Source organism: Dermacentor andersoni, chromosome 1 (genome assembly GCF_023375885.2).
Source record: "Dermacentor andersoni chromosome 1, qqDerAnde1_hic_scaffold, whole genome shotgun sequence".
Taxonomy (NCBI): Eukaryota; Metazoa; Arthropoda; class Arachnida; order Ixodida; family Ixodidae; genus Dermacentor; species Dermacentor andersoni.
In genome coordinates, this window is record NC_092814.1 from 100,368,941 (window position 1) to 100,395,762 (window position 26,822).

The window sequence follows — 26,822 nt, forward strand, 5'->3', positions numbered from 1 at the left end:
CGCGCGAGGCTCGCTTCCCTCCTGCGCCCATGGCACAAGCGCCGAGACCTCGCGTTGCCGCCGCAGAGCCCGCCGAACGCACAAACACGGCCGCGCCGGCGCTGCTGCGTGGGCGGTCTCAGGCGACAGGCGCAGGCGGAGTCTGCGGTTTGCCGGCCGTCAGTCAAGCGCGCCCGAGGCGTGGCTTTGCCTCGTGCGGCGTCAATCAAGGAGCGCTCGAGGCGACGCCCCGCCTCCTGCTTTCCCCCCTCGCTACCCCCCTCTCGGAGGAACAACACCGCGCGACACGGCAACTTGGTTCCCGGTTTAGTTGGCGGCCAGAGTTTTATCCACATGTCGCGTCGGTGTCCCGACTCAGCTCCGAGTGTATCTGCTGCTCGTCAAGAGCCTCAGTGACCGGGCCTTCTTTTTATATTGCTGCCTTCCTCTTAGGCCGCTCTTTCTGCCCACCTCGCGCCTCTGGCTGGCCGGTCCATGCGCCAGGTGTTGCCGAGAGAACTCGGCCGCCGACCGCGCAGCAAGCGAGACTGACGAGCCCAAGTTGGGGCTCCCGGCAGCTTCTAGATAACGGCCGGCACGTAGATGTCCTACGGCCAATTCGGATACTCCTACCCCGCATCGTCACAGGTGAGTGACAGCGTCCAGGCCGCGTCCTACCGTCGGCGCAGCGCCCCTGGCCGCGTTGCGCGAGTGCCGCAGACGGAGAATCACTCGCGCGCAGTGCTTCTCTGCGCTGCGCGCGGCGCACGCCGCCGGTGCTCGGCCATTCCAAACACGTGTCGCCGGTGATCGCAATCTCTCCACGCCGCGCCTCTTGACCACAACCGACGTGTCGCAAGACCGGTTTTCAACACGATTGCTCTCCCCAGCAATGCTCGCGCCGGCACGTCGAAGGTTGATAGCCGACGCGGTAAAAATGAATGAGTGTGCCCTGCGAAATTATCCCGGTGCGCATGTTGCGAATGAAGCTGGTGCCGAGACAGAGCTGCGCTTGTCGTTACAGTCTGACCTCCTGTCACAACACTTGTTTTCCTCTTAGTATGTCGATACAGCGATTTCGTGCCTCTTTGGGAACCCTGTTTTCTCACGTTTTCCCCCAAAACTGTTAACGGACTTGCGTCTACGGATTTGCGCTATCTGAGTCTTAAGGGTATGCACGCTATATGCTTCTGGTACAGTTTGAATGCTACAATGTGCAAGTTGCTCGAGGTAGCCCAGGGCTAGCCGAACCACGCTTAGCAGTGCAGTTCATTTCCGAACGTCCATTCATGAAAGAATATTCATGAAGACAGACGCGAGGTAAAATGAATGCAAAACATTGAACGGGAAGTCAAGCAGCGTCTTGCTGAACTGAATGAAGGGAATAGTGCACTGCCTTGCTCCTTGCACGCTGTTTGCAAATTCTAACACACCTGCTCATTCTACAACTATCCGAGGCGACGTAAGCAACTATCCGACGCGACGTTTGCCCGCTTTTGCAGAGGGTCGAGCTAAATATGCGCGTCTGCTTGTCTGTTATCACGGACATTTGCATAGTTAAGGCGCGCACAGTAACCTCCAATGCTGAAAATTTTCTTTCATACAATTTTAACATGTGTCTTTAAAAACGACAAAACGTTAAACGGAATGTTTCTGTGATTGTTGAGAAAGACGAACTGGCAGGGAAAAAGAAAACTTCCATCAAATACAAGCAGGACTAACGTTTCGTATATGCATTGAAGAACCCTGATCTAGAATATTGAAAGTCTGGCAATGTTGTCACAGCCTTCCGTGTTCCTTTTTACTTTATCGTAAAGAATATTTGAAAACTCCATAGTCAAATTTAAACCACTTGCACAAAATTATGAATAGTTTCACCACGCATGCAGAAAAGAATGCGTACTTTTCAGGCGATACCGGTGTCATGAGGAGCCCTCGAATCTGTTCATATCAGTTGAAACAACGTGCAGACGGCAATGTGGAAGGTAACCGAAGTATAGACGCGCGGTTTATTCTAGAATCACCCATGCTTTTACACCCCTGAACGATACGTAACTACGGGTGAAGAAGGCCTGTGCATCTCTCCCACAGGCTCCTATTTCTCCAGATAACAAAAAATAAGACGCATTTTAACGCATGGGCCCGGTTTCGCGAAGCACACGAAAGAAGTTGTTAATGCTGTATGCGAATCAGTATACACATGGTATACCTGATACGGTCTCCAAAACGAATATGCAGGGCTAAAGCTATCGAAAATAAAGGAAGCTGCAACTCGCGCAGTGAACCAAGTTTTAAATCGGCACATGCTATATAGGCAAGAAGCAAGCCGGGCGAAGCAAGAGAACTGTGCGAGACATATGCATGCGACACTGACAGGAATCCCGGTCGCGTATATACGAACAAATCTTCTGACTCATGATGATTCGTTCTAACTTCCCATAACGGTGGCGATTCAATGCGAAAATGTTTGTGAGGCTTAAAACCTGTAACAAAAGAAAGAAAAAGCCAACAAAATCAGAGAGAGGGATGGACGTTCTTGAGAAATGACAAAGCTCCATGCCGAGGCGTGAAAACTATTGTACGAATATACTTTCGGTGGACTTTCTGAAACAAGTACGGCCGTCCTCATCGGACTAAAGTAAAATTAGGCTTCAGAAAGGGCATTTCTTTTTTTAGCACAGGATTAAACTTTTCGCTATTTTTGAGAAAGCCGAGATGCAACCGACCATCCTGAGCTATTGTATGGGGCCCATACACGTGCATAGAGCTTACGACAGAGTTCCGTCTCAAGTTTAGCCCACCGCTCAGTGCGTGAATCCTTATTTGGCTTGTGATATAGCGGTAAACGAACGCCCCCCCCCCCCCCCCCCCTCTCCGTCCCCTAACGAAAATGTGCAATAACTGATATATGTACTACCACAAGACTATAGCAGTTAAGCACGTGATTTCTTTGTAATAAACTCTTTTAATTAAACTTCTAGAAGTGATGTTCTAAGCCACAATTTTTCCTGCACTGACTATGGTTGCGACGGGACACTCGAACAAATTGATCTTGTAAGCCCTATGTGAGTGCCAAAAAAATAAAGAACTGATGTAGAAACAACAGCACGTTCCCTGCACTGTGTTTCGCCATCGGTACCATGTACCAACAAGCAAAATTTAGAATCCCCCATCGTTGCACTTTTACATCTTTAAAGCTAACACTCGTTCAGCCCGATTATGCAGGTTTTCTTCTCTGGAATTTGTAATTGACTATTCGAAGTGGAGCTATAGGGCATACGCATACGAGCACGAACAATAACGTTTAATCCGACACAGGCCGCGGCCACGGCTGAAATGTCCCACTAAACTTTGTTGTGCGTACTACAGAGATGTGTGTGCCTTGGCCCGATGATCTTTTGTCTTTACACTGTTAAAAGCTGGAAACGCAATTTGCTCTGTCCATCAGTCGAGTTCGTACCTCCGTCCTTCCCACTGTGTACGCCATCGGTCGTCAAGCCATCTCGTCAGCTTCAAATTTCAGCCTCAGCGTATCGCGAACAAAAACAAGATTTCGCCCATCACGGCCCTGTGACATCGAACTTCTTTCTGCTCCTGGGACAATTCGTGTCGGCCGCCGGGCACTCGAGCCAACGCGCATCATTGAGGCTTGGTATTTTGCGCGCCATGCAGGCTCTTCGAGTGGTTCCGTCTGGGCATGCATTTCAAAGGCCGCAGCGTGCAATACTGTAGTGGACGAAGACGACGTTGCGCGCGCATCGCAAAGATGTCGTTCTTGAGATGACGGCGATCTATCCGTAGTGAAAAGCTCTTGCTGCCGCAGTAATTGAGTTTGTGCGCGGCGGAATAGCTGAGGTCTGGTGCCTTTTTTATCGTGCTTAACGTTTTCTTTTAGAAACGCGCATTTGCGTCCCGGGGTAGAAACTCCGTATTACATTTTTCTTGCGCGGCTTTTCAGCATATACGCTGCTCTTGTTGCGAAAGGAGCAAAAGGAGGATGCCAAGAAGCAGTACATAAAAGATGGGTGAATACTCGAATAAGAATTGTACATTACAAACTAACTTTTTCATATTAATGCTCAAACAGAATATATTCGGTATTTTTTGTATATTCGAAACAAACCAAGCACTTCGCAACAACCGACTGCTAAATTCGAGCTAATGCTTTGAGTATGCTAAACAAGGTATCGCAAATAATCAGAAGTGAAACAACGACAAAAGGTTTCGAAGCAATGCATAAACAAAATGGGTAAGGCAATTAAACTTTGTTTTCGGTTTTGCGGCGAAAGTCTACGTGACAACCTGTGATTTTTTGCTTGTAGTCTCTCATTTAGTATTTTTGGCGCTGCAGTCATGTAGCTGTTGTGTATTTTACGCTACAACCATAACTTTTTTTCCTTGCAATAGGCCCTTTTTCATGTGTCTAAGTACACAAGTCCTGCAGCAGTTTTTTGTTTTGTTTATTTCTTGTTCCACAACTTGTGATCGTATTGCGGCTACCATTTATTTAACATCTTTGGAAAGTTATACAGCAGTCATTCATTCTTGGAAGGCCTGGTTGCAACCGGGCTCTAAATATTTAGAGAGGGTATCCCTGCGTTTTTTTTTAATGACAATTAGTGATCTTTACAATTAGTCAGTATAGGCGTAGTACCGAATTACAGTCGAACGCCTCAATAGCAAACGCCTTTACAGCGAAATGGCTTGTATAACGAGGAGTGATTTTGTCCGGGCCGAATTCCTACTTGTGGACGCGTCTACAACGAAGACCACTACAACGAATTTGTCTGCACGACAAAGGAATTCAGGGGTCCCTGATGGCTGATTTGCTGCTTTACAACGAACGGCCGCGTACCGGTGGCGCCACTGCCCTCCGCGCGTGCATGTATCAGCGAGGTGCGCTCTGCGCTATAGCGCTCACGGCAGCGCTAGCGACGCACGAGCGTGCCCATGTCAGTAGTCCTGATACAATGATTCAGAGATCGGTCAACTCATACGCTGCTTGTTATAACGCATCAGCTGATGCGACAGCTGCCGAATGCGTCATCGTTGATGACGACGTGATGGTGTGACCGTAACTGACGACCGACGACGTCTTTAATACTCTTAATACTTTAATACTCTTAAGTGCGGAAAGGACGTGAATATCAACGAAGTGAACTGTGAGGATCGTGCTGCAAACGAACCAAAAATATTGACTGTAAGGGAGGCGATACCACCCCCCCCCCCTCAGCTTTACTTTGCATACCTACCTCCTGCGTGAACCTCGATGCAATAAGGTTGGCTGCAGGCGCACATTTTGCTGCAGTCGCACATTCTATCAATGTGCACAAAAAAAAAAATAGCAACTTACTTCAGAATACATCACTTAAATTTGTGTTAAATATCATAACTTTTTTTTGTTGTTATTGAACGTGCTTACCTGCTCTATCGTGAATGAAGTGACCTAACGTAAGAATTTGATTGTCCCAGGCACTTCGTTATCAAGGCGTTTGAATGTATTCCGAAATAAATATTCCTACTGTATATATATATGTGTGTCTCCGTTGGACAATACGATATTTCATACTTACTATTCGTATTCAATTCATTTTCGAAAAAAACTGATATTCGTCCAGCTATATACATATATATATTTCCAATTGAAAATATTTGGTTTTGCCTTAATAACGGCTCTTCACTAACAGACCGGAAGAATAATACTTTACAGGCAATCATCTGAAAGCACATGAAGGCTTCGTTTTTGTGCACACGTGCGCCAATCTCAATGCCGCGCCTGTAAATCTCTGGGTGGCAAAAAAGTTAGAATTCTGCTCTGACGAATGCCTTATGTTCGGACAACCACTATTATTATGAAGTTTATCGCTCTTCCTGCAACGATGTACCGGTATATGCACGCAGTTAATGCGCTGTCCTTGTAATGTGTTCGTATGAAGTTCGCGCTTCGCACTCACTCGCGTCTTACAAGCGTCGCCTTTTAGTGTTATTTTTTTTTTTGTGTGTGCCGTTGACGATCTATTATTGCTGTTTCAACCAAACTAACCGACCGTGCTTCCCCCATTAAAAAAAAGAGAAAGCTGGCGACAAAGGCTGTGGGTTAATGTGCAAGCGACCCACGTTTGACCACTTGCCACGGTTGTGGAATTATATAGTGGCAAAATAGCAATCGGGACGCACTCGCACTTCGCAAAAGCTCCAGTATTATAAGGCTCACGGTAGCTTCACGTTGAAAGCTTGCACGCGTAATAAGAAGTGGTGAAAAGATGGAATGGAAAGATATGTTTGGCTGCGGCGTACTCGAAGGTAGGCTTGAAATGCATTTTTTTTTGTGTTATCAACATGCTATTTATACTTGCCATTTTATTCAGTATCTTGTCAACCGGTGGGAGGCAAACATTCGCGTGTAATCGTGCATGGTCTCAAGCGAAAGTGTTCATGGTGGTGAAACACGAGTCCTATAGGATTTGGATGCTACCCTGCCATAGACTCTGGCACATGTCCCTAGCTGATTTCCCTCTACCTGCCGTGGTTGCTCAGTGGCTATGGTGCTGGGCTGGTGAGCACAAGGTCGCGGGATCGAATCCCGGCCACGGCGGCTGCATTTCGATGGGGGCGAAAACACCCGTCTACTTAGATTTAGGTGCGCGTTAAAGAGCCCCAGGTGGTCGAAATTTCCAGAGTCCCCCCACTACGGCGTGCCTCATTATCACAAAGTGGTTTTGGCACGTAAAACCGCATATTTTGATTTGCCTCTCCGATTCTCCTGTATATAGCATGTGTTATTGTGGCGTGACGTCCTCGATATCGTGTTTCCTGCTTATTGAGATCCTTTGAGTTGTCATCGCTATCACCTTGATTGTCGTCACCTTTTCCACTGCGACTACACGTTTAAATGCTGCCCTAACGTCTTCCATTACTGCGCCTGCCCTGACGGCAGCGATAAAGTGTAATCGTTATACCTCACGTTTCGCCACTTCGTTTTCGTCGTCGTGATAATTTACAAGCAGCAGCAGCTGCTCCGAGAGCAAGCTGAAGGTGATTAACGATGACTGAGCGTCATTCTCTAACGCGAGAGATTGTGTGTTCTAGTCCCATGTCGGCATTGTTGTTCAGAATCTTCTTTTCTAGGCGGGCGAGGCTCTGCAAGCCCCCAGTTAGACGATTCCAGAAAGAGGACGTAAATCGTTTGGTCCTTGCTCCATACAACTTGGAACGACAATGAGTGTACGCGTATCTAAGCGCATGCAGTATATGTATCACAGAAAGAGGGAAAAGGTGTCTTCCTAGCTTGGCGCTGCTGGCAAGCATGTAGCCGAGAAAGATCGCCCACGAGGGCTAGCGAGAACAGTAAAGGTTCCGAAAAAACACCTTCATGTATATCATCTGTCGACGAATCTCGCGCACATAGGTAAACGCGCTCGCATGTAAAAAAAAAAAAAAGTAAAAAATAAAAATAAAATAAAAATCAATTGAATTCATTAGTTGGAGATTTTGTTAAAACATACATCGCTAGTTTTACGAAACTAACGTATGGTGATAGTCTTGCACACACCTTTATTATGCGGTGTTATGAGTAATATGGGTGCTATTTAGGTGTAAGGAAGGGAGCACACTCGAAGAACGCCTTAAGGTTGTTAAAATGTTTCCTGTATACGAACTGCATTGCAGAGACGGGCCCTGATGAGTAATTTAAAGAATTGTTAGTGTAATTCGAGCGTGTAAAGTTATAATACCATAACAATTTAAATGCTTGCCAGTAGCAACTTAGGTTCCATTACAGTTGATTTTTTTTTCAGAGGAGTTACCCACGATAATTTTCTCTCTCGCCTTCACTTCCCTTATCACGTTCTTTCGAAAAGAACAGTAATGAAAAAAAAAAAATGGAACGCACCCAGCACGGGATCACTTTGAAAGAGCGGCGAATGTAAAAACATTAGAGTTGCAACTAGCCCACTTCGAGGGAAGGCGGGATTGTAATATAAATTACATTTATTGCCCAGAACCTATATCTGTGGCGAGAGCGAGGTGTATAGTTTAATAACTGAAAGTAGACAGAGTTCCCAAACTTTCACTGCCGTAATCGATATAACGAAGAAAAACGTATAATACATAGTCGTCATCGTCGTCATAGTTATGAAATTATTTGACCGTGGTATTTAGAATCAATTTCGCACAAAGGAGGAGTTAAAAAAAAACACACATTTTCCCAAAACGTATACACTCAGGCAGAATCCCATGATACCTGTTTCACGCCAACAAGGCTACGCGCTGGGAGAGCTATTACTACATGGTAAAATGCCACGAAAACCAGTGAAAAACAAGACTATTAAAAGCATTCGTTCTGCGTACTCCTTGTTTCTTGTGTAAGCGTTTCTTTCGCTGGTTTTCATCGTAGTTCACCGTTTCACGTCTTATCGGAAACATTATAACACGGAGGACACAAGACACAAGGGCGAGAAACACGAAACACCTGACCTAGTACGTGTGCCGATGTCTCGCAGATTTCAATGTTTCCTTGATCTTTAACTGCAGATTGCGCGTTGAGATTGGTTCAAGCAGTGGCATTGCCGAAATTACGGTTTGAGTGGCAGATGCAATTTTCAGTCACACAACGTGTGGATTTAATTTTGTACAACCGCTCACCTCGTTGGTTCTTGCTCGGCAGTAATCATTCGCTCCTGAAGAAACGCACAACTGGCACTGGACCTGCATAATTTGGCACATGAACAGCCAAATACTCATATTTAAATTCCTAATTTCGCAACATTTGGATGTACGGCACTAAGCGACATGCATCTAACAGCCACATCTACCCTACAGTGACGCTTCTGTTGCAAAAATCCCCTCGACAATGGTAACCTCGTATTCGATATTGCTGCCATGCCCGCTCGCTGTAAGTCAGACAAAACATAAGTCGTGCTTGTCCGTTATTGTTGCACATGTTGTTTGACGTGCTTATTTTTTTTAATGCTGTGAAAATTTAATAAATATATACGTTAGTCACAAATGAATTCCAAAGGGTGCATGTGTTGGCCAGCTGGTACATCATTAATATGTTAAAATAGAGCGATGCACACAGGACTGAAAGAATACGAAAAGATGAACGAACACAAACTTATATCTGATAACCCGGTGAATTCGCTCCGCCCCAGTGGACCGCGGCACATATGTAAGGTCAGCGTCAGTCACTTCCAAAGCCATGAAAGCACACGGCGATAAAACACTACACGCCAAGCATAAAATGACGCAAAACAAGACGGGAAATGGAAAGCAACCTCAAGCATGCAAGAATAACAATTTAGAATAAAAACTGCATGCATCGTGCCCAATCTTCAGCGTAAGAAATCGATGTTATTTTTATTCTGTCAGTGAAACAGACGACGCGCTAACATCCCCACAGAATCCAGCCCCAACCCAAACCGCTTCGCTGCTTCAAGAACCTTCGTTCTCAAATTGTTCCTTTACTCAAACTGCCCCGAGTACAAAATGAACACAGGACAACTTGAGGAAATGTGCGCAGAAGCACGAGTTAACTTGCATCCCCACCCACAAAAAAAAAAAAAAGAATGGAAAAAGAAAAAGAGAAAGCTCGCTCGCACTGACACCTGCAGCACCCATCGAGAAAAAAGAAGTATTTACATTAGAAAGGGGTAAAAAAACTATCAATTTTAAGAAGATCTGACGATCCTCCAGTTAGCATCTTCCCGCCTCAAAGCAGTAAATTTTATTGCGAAAGTTTAAACACTGCCACATATACTCAACGACAGCATAGGACAATGACAATATGCGACACTAAAATTGGGAATGCTGAATGCATGCAAGCGGTTAGGAAGCGAACAGAGCGTATGATCTTGCATATTCGCGTACAGGCAATTTAACTCGAAGCATAAATGAAGTCATGTCTTACAGGATTGTCTATGCACACTGCGCCGAGTCGATCCCGTGAACGACGGGCTCCGTCGGTTAATTTTGTATACGTATGTTCAACCTGTTCATTAGTTATGCATCAAATGAAACGATGAAAACGAAAGGGGAAACTTAAATAAACGAATTGAGGAAAAGACGGTGACATATAGGAGAAAAAAGTCACACAGGCTTCGATATCAGCCATTCCTCATTTATGCAGCACACCGTCCGATGCCACGCTGTAAAACGGAAATGCCATGCGATGCGCCCACGAGGCAAACGAAAGGTTCACGCCAACCCTTGCATATAAGCGGCTGCCAAGCTGCTAAACTCCATTAAGGAGAGACACGCAGGTTTGTTATCGCTTTTCGTCTGCTTGAGTATAAGTCACTAGCGCGAAGTACGGGAGAATGAAGGGGAGCGGGGGGGGGGGGGGGGGGGGGGGGGGTTCGCGGCAGGAAGAAAGTCTGCCGCGCACATCTTGATCGGGGGCATTGCTTTCGTGAGCGAGATTAGGGCTCATCGGCCGGGCCTGCAGATCGCTCCTCGGAACGCGCGCGCATCTCGCATGCAGCGCACGTCGGCCCGGATGTATTGTGGCGAGCGCCGTCGAGAAGCGAGCAACAGCCAGAGGCGTCCGAGCGCGGCCGGGAGCCGTCCCGCCGGAGGCGCAGGCTGAGGGGAGAAAGGTGCGAGAAGGAGACCGCGCAGCAGACCGAGGAAGGCTCTTAGCGGACTTGGCCCACACCTGGTAAAGTACGCGTTAATTGTGTGTCTATATACCCGCGCAACTGCCCGATAAGAGTTCTCGATCGGGGGGACGCTTTTCCGTTGCGTAGTGGCGCACCCTATACCTGGTTCTCCTCGAAGATAAGCGCGCGCGCCGCATCGTTACGCACGCCGCCCACGGGAAACGCCGCGCCCACCCACTTATCTATCCGCTCACTGAAATTTGTACGCATGCTGGTCGCAAATGTCGAGGCGCGCCGTCGGGGAGCCGTGTTATCCTACATGAAATCAGCGTTGTTTTACAAATATGACCGACGCCATAATAAACTAACCTATAGCAAGAACGGAACGGCATGTCTGTACAGTTCGCTTTTTTTAATTAAATCTTTGGCCATGCTAATACAGCTGAACAATTTTTTCAGGATGAGGTAACGGCGACTTCAGTATCTTTTGACAAAGTTACAAAGTACACGTACTACAAGAGGCCACACCTTGGATAACGATATAGTCATGTCACGGCATTCGAAACATTACTTGCCTATTTTGAGCGTCTATTCGCAATGACCCACGTGTGCTTATCACGGAATTAAACAACCTCGAGATGAATGAAGCATTTATACTCCACTGCTTACTCGGAAAGTTTGCTGTCTCTTAGTAAATCGTTCAAGGCCACAAAAGAACAGAACGTTATCAGTTGCCCGGAGCACAGCAGCAGCAAAGAGACTATTAGGCCTACCAAACAGGGTGCCGACGAGGTGATACTAAAACGCCGATCTGAGAGAAAAACTTGCAAGCTTACATTTAGCAAGCGTCCATTCTCATGCTACAATGCCAGTGCACGCAAACGAAAGGAGAGAACAGAAAACTATACTATTCAGTTGTGTGAACGCGTACAACAGAAGGTTTTTCGCGTCACAGCTATTGCAGTGCGGCTCAATATGCCAAGTGCGAACGGTGTGCGTCTTGTGACATGATTGACCATCGGCAACTATAAAAATGCGTTATTTTAGAAACTCTGCCAGACTGGCGATATTCTCCCCTGACTTTGAACACGGCTGTGCCTTTGTGTTCTTGACGAATGAACTGAACGCGTGACTTCACAGGGAAGACCCCAAATTCAGGAGAGCACGTTGTTGGGCGAGTCGGTCGTACATACTTAAGGAAGGGAACTGCGCTAAAAAAAGACACGGACGAGTAATTGCGCCCGTCCATGTCATTACTCGTCCGTGTCTTTTTTAGCGCAGTTCCCTTCTTTAAGACCCCAAATACTGTGGATACATAACTTGCATCATTTTATGCTGCTCAGTTCTCATCATCAGTTTTCTCCCTCCTCTCGTTTCATTTTTCCTTCACTCCACTCAGGTTAGAGCTTAACGCATCGGGCCGACCCCTCCACAGTTTTATTTCAAGTAAACTCTCCATCTGAGTTGTTGATTCATTGATCTGAAAGAGGCCGTACACGATAGGCCGCTAGAAGGTGATATCGTTCACCGTTAACGATGCCCAGAAATGACCCTGTCATGTTTCTACCAACCGCTAATGAATGTAGAGAGACGAAATGAGAAAGGCACGAAGGTTAACCAGATCAGAAAATCTGGTTTGCTACCTTACACTGGGTGGGGGGGAGGAGGAGAGTGTTTTATAAAGAGAAGAAGAAGAAGAGAGTATTACCTATTATCCATATTGATAACAGTTAACACTGTACTCGGTGCTGAAGTCGAGTATGCAGGTTGATTGTCTTTAAGAATGGCAACAACGCATTCATAGCCCTCTGCTGTGATGGCTTATGACATCTGTATTCCAAAATGAATGTCACTAAGCTTACCGTTTGATGTACGCGCTGTCCGCGAGACTGCCCGGACGCGCGTCGCGAGAGCAATCGGCCAAGGTGCATACTCAATCAGAAGTGGTCGCTTACGATACACACGGTAATTTTGCCGACATTCTTTGGGGAAAGCTCAAAGGATTTTGATGCGCCTTGACACGACAGCCGATTTGAACCGAATGAGCATGAAGCTATTCTTCCATTGGAATGGGACAACCTTTCATATAGACGTGATTGCTGTAGGTCAACAAACTCGCGATGCGGTGGCGACAGATAGATGTACAAACAAAAATTACGCTCACTTGTTGCGATTTTTCTTGCCTATAACCATTAGCGTAGTCAGCTTACCTATGTGTCCTTTAAAGGTCTCCTTAATAGGGGCTGCCTTGGAGGGCAGCAGCTCATTATAATATTGTCTTCCAGAACCAGAACTCTACATCGTCGGAAATAGTAGTAATGCGGTGGACCAGCATGATATCAACATTACTAAATAAATGTGGAATATACGGTATGCTTCACTGCAGACATGCCTCAGTGAAAACATGTGATTACAGATACAATGGTAACATCTGCGGGTCAAGATTCACAGCAGCGGTGTATATCAGAGTTTGGGTGATGATTGGCAATACTATAAATTATCAAACTAATGTTAATTACCTGTTAGACTTATAACTCTTAGGCATAGGTGCAAATAAAAATTGCGCTATTGAAGCCAATAAATCCTCCCTGAACACAAATAACATTAAAGAAATAATCCATTAACTGCTCAAGGCATGCTATTTAGTATACATACAATGATATACCGAGACTAGCACAAGTCTTGAGACAATGCACCGCTCTCACAATGGCATCGAAATATATGGCGTTTCGCACCCTTCCATTTCGCTCAATGTGTATACTGGCCGTGCACTGCATATTGCCGAGCAATTTCATTCGAATATTAATTTTTTTTCTCAAATATTTTGGACAGGCGTCGATACAACATCTAGTATGCATTAGGCATAACAAAAATGTTACTACACTTTCCTCTGGTCACGTGATGCGAAGATAATGCAGAACTTTACGCTGGCAAGAAGCCAATAATTGTTTACTTTGGTGGCAAGAGGGAGCAATGCTGACCGAGGTGGCAAGGCAAGATTTCAACAACTGGATGCTGAGGAAGGAGCCAGTAGCCGATGGTTTTAACTGCGGAAGAAAGTCACTGAAAACCACGACCGCAGTGGCGTCGCTGGGATAGAACTTAAGTAAGAAGACAGAGTTTTGCACAGATCGAACCCAGCAGATGGCTAATCAGCGAATAACCGCCGTGCTTACTGACGCGCTTAAAATAAGACGTAAAGCGCGCGTATATAAAAAAGACACAAAAATGCAGCCATGAAGAAGGTGGGACGAAACAACGCCCTCAGGGCGCATGTGTTTCAGGCGTTTCATCTCTTTTCAGTACCGTTCTGTGCGCATCGCATATACAGGGTGTTTCAGCAAAGCCTTTCGAAAATTCTTAAAGGTTACCTGTGGCAGATAACACAATTTTAACACAAAAGATGAAATGCATAAGCGACTAATTAACAAAAATTCACTAATGAAGTACTTAACTAATTACTTTATGGCACATATTGAAATTTACAGATTCTAGCGGGTAAGCGATTATGCATCTCTTTTTTTTGAGCAAGTAGTGTCCGCAGCTTCGAGTAGATCACCTCATCAACTAGAATTGTGCTATCTGTCACAGGCAACCCTTAAGAATTTTTGAAAGGGTTCGCAGAAACATCCTGTAGAATGTGCACATATAAAATAGGCGCAATGAGACGCACTTTCAGAGCGAGGTTAGGAGGGCACAAGGCGTAATGTGCTACAGCTATAGTGAAGAACTTACTAAGGGAGCCTTCTTCATGGGCGCTTTATAGAGAAGCGTTCTAAATACAAACTGAAGAGAAAACACGCTTCAAGGGTTTGTTACTGAGAAGGAGCACTTAAAAACCCAGGCTTCAATGTATACCATCATTATTACATGGGAACGGTAAATAAAACTCAGACTGCACCGGTATGAGGTTGAATACAGGCACTCAAAAGGTTTTGCTGACGCTAGTCCAAGCAGACACCACGAGAACGCGCAGCCTTCTTGGCAGGAGAATTTGTTCCCCTGTTGACCCTGCTGACGGTGGCAGGTATACTGCACGCGAGCACGTTTGTCGAGCAAAGTATTTGCGCGCGCGGACTGAACTTGGTAAAATTTCCCGCTGACACCCGGCGGGACAGTGAAGTGGCAAGCAGGGGTGGCCGCCTTGCTGACTGACAGCTGGCTCAGCACTCACAGCTCGGCAAACGCGCGTGACAGTAGGCGATTACGTCGTGTGCCGCCCTTCGTGTTGACGAACAGCCGCGACGCGTGGCACACAGCGCGAGACTTATGGGCTCCACACAACGCAACCGTTTATCTGCCTCCCCGCGCACTGCCAAATTTGCAAGCCAGCCGCGTCAGCTATTTTTCTCGTGAACCTTTCATTCTCTGCTGCGGATTGTTTTTTGGGTTACCCGAGATACTAATAGCGACGCAGCGCTAAACGAGCACGAGCGATAGGACAGTGTCACGCACGTTTAAAAAGCGGCCGGTGTGCCAGTCTCAGATGTAAGCCGCAGGCCCGCATTCGATAGACAGAAACTCCATCATATTCAAGCATTGTGGCCACACCTGTAGTAAGAAAGCCTTTCGTGAATGCTCTTGTGGGATCGACCAAAATGAGACGATGTAATAGTTAGTGCCCTTCCAGGAGTAAATAGTATAAAAAAGCATATTAGTCAGATCGAAAGCTTGCGCCTCAATGACCCTCAACTGTTACCTCATATTGTTAGTACACTCCACTATTGTGCGTGTTTTTGTATAAATCTGTTTGTATAGACGCGCACCCACACGCATATATATATATATATCCATATATCCGGATGCACGCGATCACATATGAAATGACAGAAACAGAACGAGCTTATCTATCCTTTCTTAAAGGCTGCTAGATAAGTCTTGAATGCTAACTATATTCATGTTATTAAAGCAATTCGCTGCAAGAAGGTGAAAACAGTCATTTGAAGCATACAACTGCCACAGAAACGTAATAAGGGCGAAACACCGTTTTTCTGAGTCGAGCGTATCGGAGGGCAACGTAATCTTGGAGCAGGCTGCTTGGCTTATCACGAACTAAAGATCCAGTGCAAGCGAGACAGGGCTTGCACCGTCTTCTGGCTAGTCCGTGTTTTTTCTTTGTTTCGTTCTTTTAAAAGGATAGAACACAGGCACGAGTCCTGGTTTTCGGTGTTAGTCTTCGTGTCCTTGTCCTTGCCTGCGCTTGGTCCTTAGTTAGATTAGAAAAATATTAAAGCAGCTAAGTTCCGTTACTTTCGAATGCAGAGGCACCTGAAAAGACAAGGACAACGCGATATCGATATCACTAAATCAAAGTGCAAAATATGGAAACCGCAGGTAGCTTCCTTTGCAAATGCTTGCACCAGTACATGCATCAGGTCGAGGCACTTATGCATCGAGCGGAACAATCACCGGACACGCCTGAACGTCAGCCTGAATGTTTAAACCCTCGCGCGGACACGCAAATACACAGCAGCAACGTTTAAAATAACGTACTTGAGTAATAATCGTGGCAATTTTAGTCCCGGGTCCCTGACATATTTTCCAGCACAACGTACGTATAGGTGCAGAAAAAAAAGCAGTAATTTTTTTTTTCACACAAGGTAAAACATGCGAGCAGGATTGTTCAGCATCGCGCGGTCATAATGAATCGTGTATCTGATATAAATAACGCATGAGACGGTAAGCAAAAGGAGAGGCAATGCGCTTTCTCGAAACACGCAATGTGAAGCGTATAAGGAAATAAAGGATAATTCTGTCATGCATTCACAGAGCCTCCAGACACAATCAACCTTAAGCATATGCGGCGTCAGGCAGTAGCACAGGAAGCGAGTGCACAGAATACAATCTGTCACAGGGGCGGCACGCACGCACCGTCACAGGCGCTCATTGCGTGTGCACCTATACGGCGCGCGAACGTTTGTGCTGTTTGGTGGCGCTCGATGTACATATGCAGTGAAGGTCGGCGCACCGGTGGCCGCGTTGCATACTGACGTGTGTATGCATAAAGGTACCATGCGTCTGACATGCAGTTGGACGAGAGAACACGTCTGTCACGCCGAATACGCGTGCAGACGTCAGAAGTCTTCCCGATTAGTAAATACGCCATATCGTCCTTAAGCAACTGCGCCTGGAGCGTGTATATACCTCCCCTAGATTAGAGGCATCGCATACCGCTGAGCGAACTTTGCGATCTTCATACGAGCACGCCTGACTCCTCGGGCGTCAGTGCACGGCGCACGCTGCAGTGTGCAAGACGAAGGGAACTTGAATGGCCTTAGCTAACATGGTTATAGACATTATTTCGACATTGCCAAGCCAGGACATAGAAGTATACGAAATAAAAAAGGAACAGGGAGTGATACGAGTGCTTCAAGCATAGAAATGTTTTTAAAAGCCCAACACCTTCGTTACGTCGCCTGTGGGCAGTTGCTCGTACTTGGGCAGCAGCGTTTTCCGTTGGGGCATACAGATGCGGTCGGCTCAGCGCAGAAAACAAGCGCTAGCAAAACGGATCGCAGGCTCCATTCGCAGAAGTGCTCCCGGGCGCGGACTATTAATAATACGGCGCTGTTCGCGCCGGCAGCGGGCCAGGAACACGAGCAAGCCGCGGACACAGGCTTCTCGCCAATAAAGCTGCGCTGAGCGTCGGTGTATACCGCAGGCGTCGGCTCGCCGCGGCGCATTATCTCGCGCCGGCGTTGCGCGCGCGTGGAGCGTATAGCGTAGCGTTACCGCGTCCGCGGTGTCGCGCACGGCTGGAAGCGGCTTCGATCGCGTCGCCTTGTTGTTTGCTGAATCAAGCAGCGCCAAGCGTGTCGCCGACGCGCAGAGGGGAAGACCGCGCACCACGCCCCGCCGCGCTCGCCTCACCCCTCTCTCTAGCTTTTGTCTTTCGTATTATTATTTTTTTTCTGTGTTAGTTTTCTTTCTTGGTTGTGGCGCGTCCTGTGAGAGAGGGCAGCCCGTGTAGAGAGGGCGGCCAGTGTAGCGTTGTCGTCTTTACTCGGCAATAACGTAATTTGAGGACCAAGTGGGCCGCTGTAAAAACGTCAGCGGCGTCCTGCACGACGGATGGCTTCAAGCTGGCTGGCGGAGGCGAGCTGCACAGCGGCTTCCGCAGCCACAACGGTCCGCACACACGTGTAGTGCCGGCTCGGTGGCGGTCAACGAACATTATTGTAAGTGATATCCGCCCCGCTCTGCACACCGTTTCCTCGTTACGTGGTTAAGCAGCGCCGAGTGGCACGCGGTGGATCTCCCTGCAGGGTGGGAAAAAATCGATAAGTTCCTGCTCTAAGCAGTGCTAGCCCGCGGGAACTGCACGTTACAAGCTACGATGCTCGCACAGATCGCTGAGTATGTAAACAGAAATACGCAAGCTTTCCTGTAGGACGTATAGGCGGGGGGCCCAGAAAATTAGGCTTCCTAGGCGTGCCAGTATAGTATAAGGAAAGCCGTACCTGAGGCCCGCAGCAATTTCAATGAATACATGGCTTTCATTGTGGACACATCTATCTATCTATCTATCTATCTATCTATCTATCTATCTATCTATCTATCTATCTATCTATCTATCTATCTATCTATCTATCTATCTATCTATCTATCTATCTATCTATCTATCTATCTATCTATCTATCTATCTATCTATCTATCTATCTATCTATCTATCTATCTATCTATCTATCTATCTATCTATCTATCTATCTATCTATCTATCTATCTATCTATCTATCTATCTATCTATCTATCTATCTATCTATCTATCTATCTATCTATCTATCTATCTATCTATCTATCTATCTATCTATCTATCTATCTATCTATCTATCTATCTACTTTTTTTCTATCCTTTTCCGTTAGCAACGACGAAATTTCACACGCACACGCAAGCACGCAGACGCACGCAAGAGTTGCCTTGCGTGCTGCGTCGCGCCAACATCTCGCACCCACGTATATTTAGAATACAATCGAATAAGTTGAAGCGCTACCCTAACTTTGCTTTCACTGTCCATGCTTCACCCTTCGGGCAAAACTGCTGAATGTCTTTCTTGCTACCACCGAGCTGATATCGACGAACGTTGTCGGCGGCCTGAAGAACCGAAGTTAGGGGTATACCTTCTTCAATTCTGAACACTGTTATTGCCAAGCAAATTCCGTGGTACATATTACCGCCTGCGCGGAGAAGTCACACATTTAACCGCTGCTAGCAAGCATATCTATCACACCACGGAATGTTAGTACTTGTTTTTTGATAATTAAGAACACTCAGAACTGCATCCGTGCCTTCGCCATACATACTCGCACCCCCACAAAGATGTTACGAGGAGGCAGACACAAAAGGTAATCGTATTTGCAATCTATTTACAAGGCGATCAAGCACTGAACCACATGATCGAGAGCACGCGCCAGATCAAAAGCGTCTTCTTCGTCGACGCCTCCTCTAGATGAATAGGATCATGACAATACATATCTTCAGCGCAAATATGAGCAAGCGCATGTCACGCTTAAGATATGGATGCCTCAGTTCCTCGGCATGATAGGGAGCACGCGTACTGCAATGTTACAGCGAACGTACAATCAAGGTGCTAAAAAGATCGACGTACGCGTTGAAAAAACTTCAATTCTGAGAAGCACGTACGCTTCGGCACGGATCTGTAATAAGCAACAAGAACAAGGCAAAGAATGAAGTCATTAACATCGCTATTTCCAGCCAAATCATTTAGGGAAGTATACTAAGTTTCTGTGTATCTGAAAAAAAGAAAAGAAAAGGCAGAACGAAATGTGCGTGCGAGTTTTGTTGTTGCAGTTGTTGGTGGGGAACAACGTTGAATTATTTTTACGTAAGCACCTTTTTTAGAATGTATATCTGTGTATTTCTTTTCTTCTTGACAACAAACAAAGACTCACCAAAGTTTTAACAAAAACAGAGCTTATGACGTTTCGCTCTGTCGAATTCACGATTGAAGAAGAACGCAACGAACTAATTGCCTTCCTCGACGTCCTTGTTCAACGCTCTTCTGGAGGCTGCTCTACGACCATGTATGGAAGCCCACACATTCGGCGAAGTACCTCAGCTTTGCCTTATGCATCCGATGGGACACAAACACTCTGTGGCGGCTTCTTTGTTCAAGCGACGAAATGGCTCAGACGAATTCGCACGAAGGCGGGAGTCCAAAAAAGTAAAACATGATCTCGCAGGTAATGGCTACGCTCGCCAACTGCTACGTCAGCAGGAACGTCGCTCCACAGAACCTTCCAGAACCAAACCGACTCATCATATGAAAACTGCATCCATTCCCCATGCTCCCGGCATAAGCGAAACACTGACAGGAATTTTAAAGAATTATGACATACAAGTCGCACACGTGCCATCATACAAATGAAGAAGCCAACTGGTCCACGTGAAAGACCTATTGGTACGTGAGCGCCACCCTGGAGTTATATATAAGATAACTGGTCAATACTGCAGCGCATCGTACATCGGACAAACAGGCAACTTCAAATGGCGTACCAAGCAGCACCAAAATGACGTATACCTAAGGGACACACCGCAGCCAACGCGCTGCACTCTTAGACAAAGGTACACCCTTTGGGGTGTATATCTGCCACACAATGATAATCGTCATCTGCCTTGTTTGCGTTTCCTTACTAGAAAACGCCGCGCTCACTACTTTCCTGTCGGGAATGCTATATGTCATGCTGATAACGCGCATTTCGTTCGTTACTGGGAAGTACAGGGCTCGCAGCGTTAAATAAAGGAAATGCGGACAAGACAGATGACGATTATCGTTGTGTGGCAAAAGGGTGTAATTTTGCTTAAGAGTGTAGCTGAGCATCACCTTAACACGGGTTACAACACTGATTGGAATTCTGCGACTGTCATCGAGACGGAAAAATCACTATCATCCCGCCTTCTTTTGGTATTCTTATCAATCCAGTCGGCGCCTCTTACACTTAATCGGACACGTGGAAACCTACCAGAGATATACATCAGGTCGTTACGCCATCTACTACGAATGTAAGGCACGGCCCAACTTGTCTCGCTTTTATGTGGAGAGACCCGTAGGGGACTCCAAACGTCATAAACACAGTTTTTGTTCAAACTATGGCGAGTGTTTCTTTGCTGTCAAAAAGAAAATGTACACCATTCGCCAGACGTTGTTCCGTCGAACCCTGGACTATGTCTCTGTAGTGTATGAGAGGAAAAAGTTGCAATCGACGCTTTTGTCTTCGCGCTTCAAGTTCTTCTCAGTTCGCAACATTTACGCAGCCGGGCTTGAGCGTCAGTGCTTCAAGCACATATACAGATTTCAAGTTCGCTGTATAATAGCTGTTTTAATACTTTTTCATAGGGACTCCGAACTCTTTTAGCATATTCAAGGACAAGACAGATATACGTTTTATGGACAACTATTTTCACTAATTTGTTTTCATCGCAGAGGGGAACGGGTATGCGTGATTCCACGCCCCGTTTCCAGACCGACGCAAAAGAAATCAGTTTGACGCTACGGAGCAGTTAAAGTTTAATGGAGGTATCAGATACCTGCCACGGTGACTGTCTGGCGATGGCGCTCTGATGTTCAGCGGCCTCACAGAGGTGCATTGCAAGAACGCTCGTTCACTTAGGTTACGTGCACGTTTAAATATTGCCAGGTGGACAAAATTAACCAGCAACCATCCAGTACGGCGACTCTCAAAGCGCAGGTGTTGCTTCGGGAGAGTTAAACTACATCAACAAAGCAGAGATGCAGAGGCCGATAGATGGAAACGCACTGTGAATAAATAGGCTCAAGCCAGGGGTAAAGTGCATCAGGCAGGGCTTGCCGAACCTGATAGGTGGACACACCTTTTATTTATGTATAAGTCAAGTAGGAGATACAGATAATACCTGATACGGGCAGCTATGCTCAAAAACGGTGGGCTTGAAAATCAATCATCTAAACAAAGGGTTGCTCGGAACGACACTACCACATGAGAAAAAAATGAGCTGCGAGCATCGCGAACTTGCGCTGCTCGGAATGGCGTTGAATAACGCTCGCGTTAGGGTCTCTCAAGCACACAGCACGCGGCTTTGTTCTTGCGCCGCTGACGTAAGGTGTCAGTGTCATATTCAAGGCTCCTTAGAGGTGCAGAGTCTAATCATAGCACGTCTGGAGACGCCGAGGCAAGCGAAGCAGATGTTTATACAAGACAATTAACTTCGCCACATAATTACCTCCTCGTTTGTGAACCGTGATAGTGCCGGTAGCTGCGAGGCGACCCGGTCTCACGGCGCACCGTCATCAACGCGAAACAAAACGCGGCGGCAGGCGTCGAAGCTGGCGGGCGGGAAGGCAGCAGCCGGCGAGCAACGAAGCAGCCACTAAAAGACCTGGCGCGATCGCGTCCCAAAGCGAACCCTCGACTCTCCGCCGTGCCAGGAGTGGACCAAACACCTGGTGGTAAAAACGGGAAGCTCATTCCCTAGTCACGTCACGGACAGCCCTCGGGCGGCGTGCCTGCGTCGCGAGGGCGAAACAAAAGGGCCCGAAAAGAGCGTTAAGTGACTGCCACCCAAGCGAAGTCGAGCGCGGTGCGTCTTCGAGCAGTCCTGCTGAGCAGATGCCCAGCCGAGTTTATAATGGCGCGCGTTCCAGCACTGCGCGTCGCACGGCTGCCTAGGCTTGCTCGCGAAAAATGAGCGTTGTATTCCCCCCTCAGCGGTTACCTTCGTCGCGCCGTGACAGGAAGTAGCGGGCGCCCGCAGCCGCCGGTCGGGAGGACGGCTCTCGCACTCCTCTCAATTTCATTACCACCGCGGGGACTCCGTGGGCTCTGGCCGGGACGCCGGTAGCGATCGGCCGATAAGCTTGCGCGCGCGAAGCCGCTTCTTCGGCCTCCCTTGCGGCGCCGCTCGCTGTGGGCAGCGGCGTATATCGTGTTCGCTATCAGGCGGGAACCCCTCGACGCCCGTCTAATACCATGCAGCGTTAATGAGCCCCTCGTTGGGCGCTCCTTCGCCACTGCATCCTCTCACCCCGGAAAAGCGCAATTTGAGCCGAGTACACGACAGCGACCGAGCTCGCGTGTCAGTGTGAGAGACGCTCGCAGAGCACGCGCTCACATCCTCCGAGTGGCTGTGGTGTTCCTCAGATTGTGGTACCGATAATGTGCCCCTTCATTCCTTGCTCATAACTTGTGAGTGAGGTCAAGGTGTCAATGCGCACGAAACTAGAGTACGACTAGAGAAAAAAATTTAAAGAAATATGCCGCCTGTGGAGAGAACGAAGACCCCTGTAAATTTGTTTTGCTGTTTCTTTTTTTGGCATCACGGATGCGCGGATGTGTTGGCCACTCTCGCGGAGTTAAGCAAAGACAGAATGAATGGCGTCGCATGGTGCGAACAGTTTTAAAGCGAAGCTTTCTTTGCCCCTTCTTTAGACTTTCCGGGCGCTGCTGTTGGGGGCTTGCCGCACGTTGCATCCCGGCCAGCACCGCCACGGCAACGTTGCGCAGTTTGTGCGTATGGCACGTGCTGTGCTTGCTTTCCTATGCGACAAAAACGCAGGTACTGGGCTGTGGAGGTCGCGTGCTGGGCTGTGATAGTGTAAACATTACAATCGTCCAAGCCTGAAGAGAGCGCTTGGAGCTGGCGTCTAAACAGCGTGCTGGCCAGTTATGCAGAAGGACAACGTAAACATGCGCCAGCAAAATAGCTCCAAAGCGTGCACTGAGCGTCGAGGACACCCAGGCCTTAAGAAGCGTCGCGCGGAACAGGAGCGTCTTCGCTACGCAGCGAAACGTGGTGCAGACCGCGAATGTATGTATACAATAATACATACAATTATATTAATTTAATTACGTACAGCCCCATAATTCAATTAAACTTTAACACTTCTGCCACGTTGCGATGTGCTGCGTGAGGCAATGATAATGCTCAACCCTCTGAAACATAGTGAACAATTACGCACAACAACGCCTCAAACAAACGCGTCTCCCTGTGGAAACAGCAGTGGTGCACGCAAGGTAAAGTGTAAGGTGAGCTCACCACTCTCGTATTGGACTGAACACTGAAGAAAGTACGCATTCGCCACCAACATCACCTCTAATTATCGGGAATCAAAGCAAACAGCATACAAAGCTTCGCTTACATCGAGTCCCACAGTGCCTGGGATCACCAATTTTTTTCTGTATGCAACATGTACGCTACATGCACGTATGTTGCATGTTCGGGTTGCTTCCTTTTGCTTTAATACTCACAGGATTATAGGACGCATTCTCATGAACAAATGGTGTAGGACTATAACTGCTCATAATTTGCTGAATAGAACACGCAAAAATAAACAAACAAACAACATACAGCGGGGAAAGAAAGACCGACGGAATTCAGATATTCCGGTCATGTTCCAGCTCGGACTTTCTCCCAAGAGCATCAACAATACCGAAAACAATAGATCAATGGAGTCAGATTTTACGACTTCACCTGTGTTGTCTTCTAGTTGTTTTCATAGTAAACAACGTGGCTAATTTTGCGGCGTCCTCATTAGTCTAAACAAACACAATCGGTTGAGGGAAATGCAAGTACAAATGACGAAATATTTAACGACAAACATAAAGAAATAAATATATGCACAATTAGGCTGGAAGGCCAACCGGCAGCAATACCTGGTGGTTATTTTCAAAGAGAGTAATATTATTTAGTGTACATGCCCGTTTATCCCATCGGTGATGTAGTGCGAGCTAATGCTAGACAAGGGTATCATTGTTAGCTTGTTTTTCGATAAAAGAATAGTGATCAGATCCGCCCTTTGCTTCATTCTTTTTTTTCTTTTTGACCTGTACATCCATGTGTTTGGATTGTTCTGAGAAAATGAATCGACCAATCTAACACCAAGTATAAATATCACAAAACACATAGCTGCTATGGCCGAAACCCTGAAGCGTAATAGTTATTGAAGCGTTACATAGTGGCGAATGTGGTGTGTGTGGTTTATACGTGGCTTTCCGCAGCGGCACAATTGGGACAGCATGGGAATGTTGAGAAACACAAGCGCTGGCTCATATTGGCATATGACTTAGCGCATGATGCGACTACAGCTGCATAAATGCGCTTTTCCGTTACAAAGCCGCTACGATAGAGTGTTAAGGCTTTCTATTTTGCCCTCTGTGTATAAAATCAAAATGTATCACTATTAAAACATTGCAAATCATGTGAAGCACGCCGGAAGTGCAAAGTTGGAGCTACAGCTCTCGCTCGTAAACGCTCTTCGTCTGCTCGCACCACGCAACAAACTACAGCGATGCTACCACATTGTTATGAGGTTTTCATGTTCAACGATAAATCAAAATTTTACAGCGGATAAAATCCTCTGCAACTTCGTAGCAAAAGCCCAAAATAATACCAAACCACGACAGCATGCAAAGCCGAAGCCAGCCAGAAGACTAAGCTCACAGAACCGCAGAATTCCGCCCATGGTGCAATGCGCGATTCGACAAATGCCATTCTGAAGCTGCTCTTGTTGCGTAGCACTTGGGATGAACGACTGCGGCACCATATTGTCTGTAAGTAAGCTGTAAGAGACTATATGACTTAGCTATAATGCACATAGTGCCAGAAAGCAATATACGGCTTTAATTTAAAGCGTTAGAACGGATAAAATAAAAGTAATGTGATTTTTCCTTCACTTACGTGAGTCATAATTTGTTCGGAACACTGTAAGGGGTATTTGGTGTGCACAAGCATGCACTTTATGTATTTTCAGCCAACCGTTATACAAGTTTCGTAGCTTATCACGTTTCTGCTACGCTATACGCTTTTGTATTCGCGTGCTCTGGATACATCGCCTCCTTTCCGTATCGCGCGGCTATAGCATTGTACACGTATAATTTCAGCTTGCGATCGATCACTTTCTGACAGCTGCGAGGTTAAACAGGGCAGGCAGAAGGTATCCGCGAACAAACCTCGCAATCGGCTGCGGGCGACATCTGTGCTGCACGCTCCTTCGTTTGCGCGCTGCTCCCGCCACCACGCAGTGCGCAACGCTGCGGTGCACTCTGGGGGCGTTGCAGATAGCTGGATAGAATGAACGCGCGAGAGGCGGAGGCCTGGATGTACCGATACACCCTGTGGCGTCAACACTATAGCTTGGGTGCATGCGCAGTTTCTCTACTGGGAGCAAGGTCAGGTGGTGCCTCTGCTGCGACGCGCTGACCACCGCGCTGAGGTTGAGATAGATCGCCAAAGCTCCACCGGATCAATGATCAGTCAGTTTCCAGTCGTTGTACATTTGCTCGATTGTGTGCGCCTCACTTTGGCAGTAATATATTCTGCAGTTTACTTGAGATGTATATTACTTGGCTTTTGCATAACAAAGAGAACGGCATACTGTTTTCAGTGGAATAACGATCATTTGAAGAATAAAGCAGCCAGTGTGTCATTGGTCATCTTGCTAAATTTGAACTTACTGAGCAATGTTTTTACTTCATTAAAATGGGTTTAACGACGACATCGATTGCGCACACTTTTATGTGTCTTATACATTCTACAAAAGTAACTCGCGACGTTTCATTTGCTTGTTCCTGACCGTCATCGTCGTAACTAAATTCACCAACTGCATGTCTTCTGGCATCCGGTAGTACGCTTTCCACTCTTCTAAGCTGGTTTACTACGCTGACCTGTACAGAGTATAGGCATATATGAATGGCTGCCTTTGATTTATTAAGTGGGCTCCGCCGTCTGATCGGTTATGTATTCTACTCATTCTGCATAAGACGATGTGTTCGACTACCTCGAATCGCCTGTTGAAGGTAGCCATTTATTTTATAGCGAGCAAAAAGCACTGCACAACTTGCCAGAGTATAGCTTAATGGCTATGGTGTTGCGCTGTTGAGATAGATGTCGCGTGTTCCATCACGGCCGCGGCGGCCGCATTCCGATAGGGGCTGAAAAAAAAAAGAAATATAAAGAACGTTCGTGTACTTATATTTAGGTGCACCTTAAAGAAACCATGGTAGTCAAAATTATTACCAGAGTTTCCACTACAGCACTCCTCGTAGTCAGATCGTGTTTTTGGCACGTAAAACCCCAGAACAAGTTTTAAAAAGTATTATGCAACGCTGTTAAATTTTGCACGTTGTGACGAATGGACAATTTATTTTTTATTAGAGAGTCTTAGGTTAGGTGACACAAAGCCGCCCCCCAGCGTTGGGGGGACGCAAATCTGATTGTGGGCGCTGCGCTCTTTTGTGCTCGCTTTGGGTTAT

The 26,822-nt window shown here is 46.8% G+C and overlaps 1 protein-coding gene across 1 annotated transcript in view; it reads left to right on the top strand.

Moving 5' to 3' along the window:
• Positions 1–320: 320 nt before the first annotated feature.
• LOC126545432 (uncharacterized) overlaps positions 321–26,822 on the top strand; it is a 134,379-nt gene continuing 107,877 nt past the window's right edge. Inside the window, exon 1 of the mRNA XM_050193309.3 lies at positions 321–627. Within this exon, the coding sequence (XP_050049266.1) occupies positions 583–627 (45 nt within the window). The 5' untranslated portion in view covers positions 321–582. The remainder of the gene's footprint in view (positions 628–26,822) is intronic.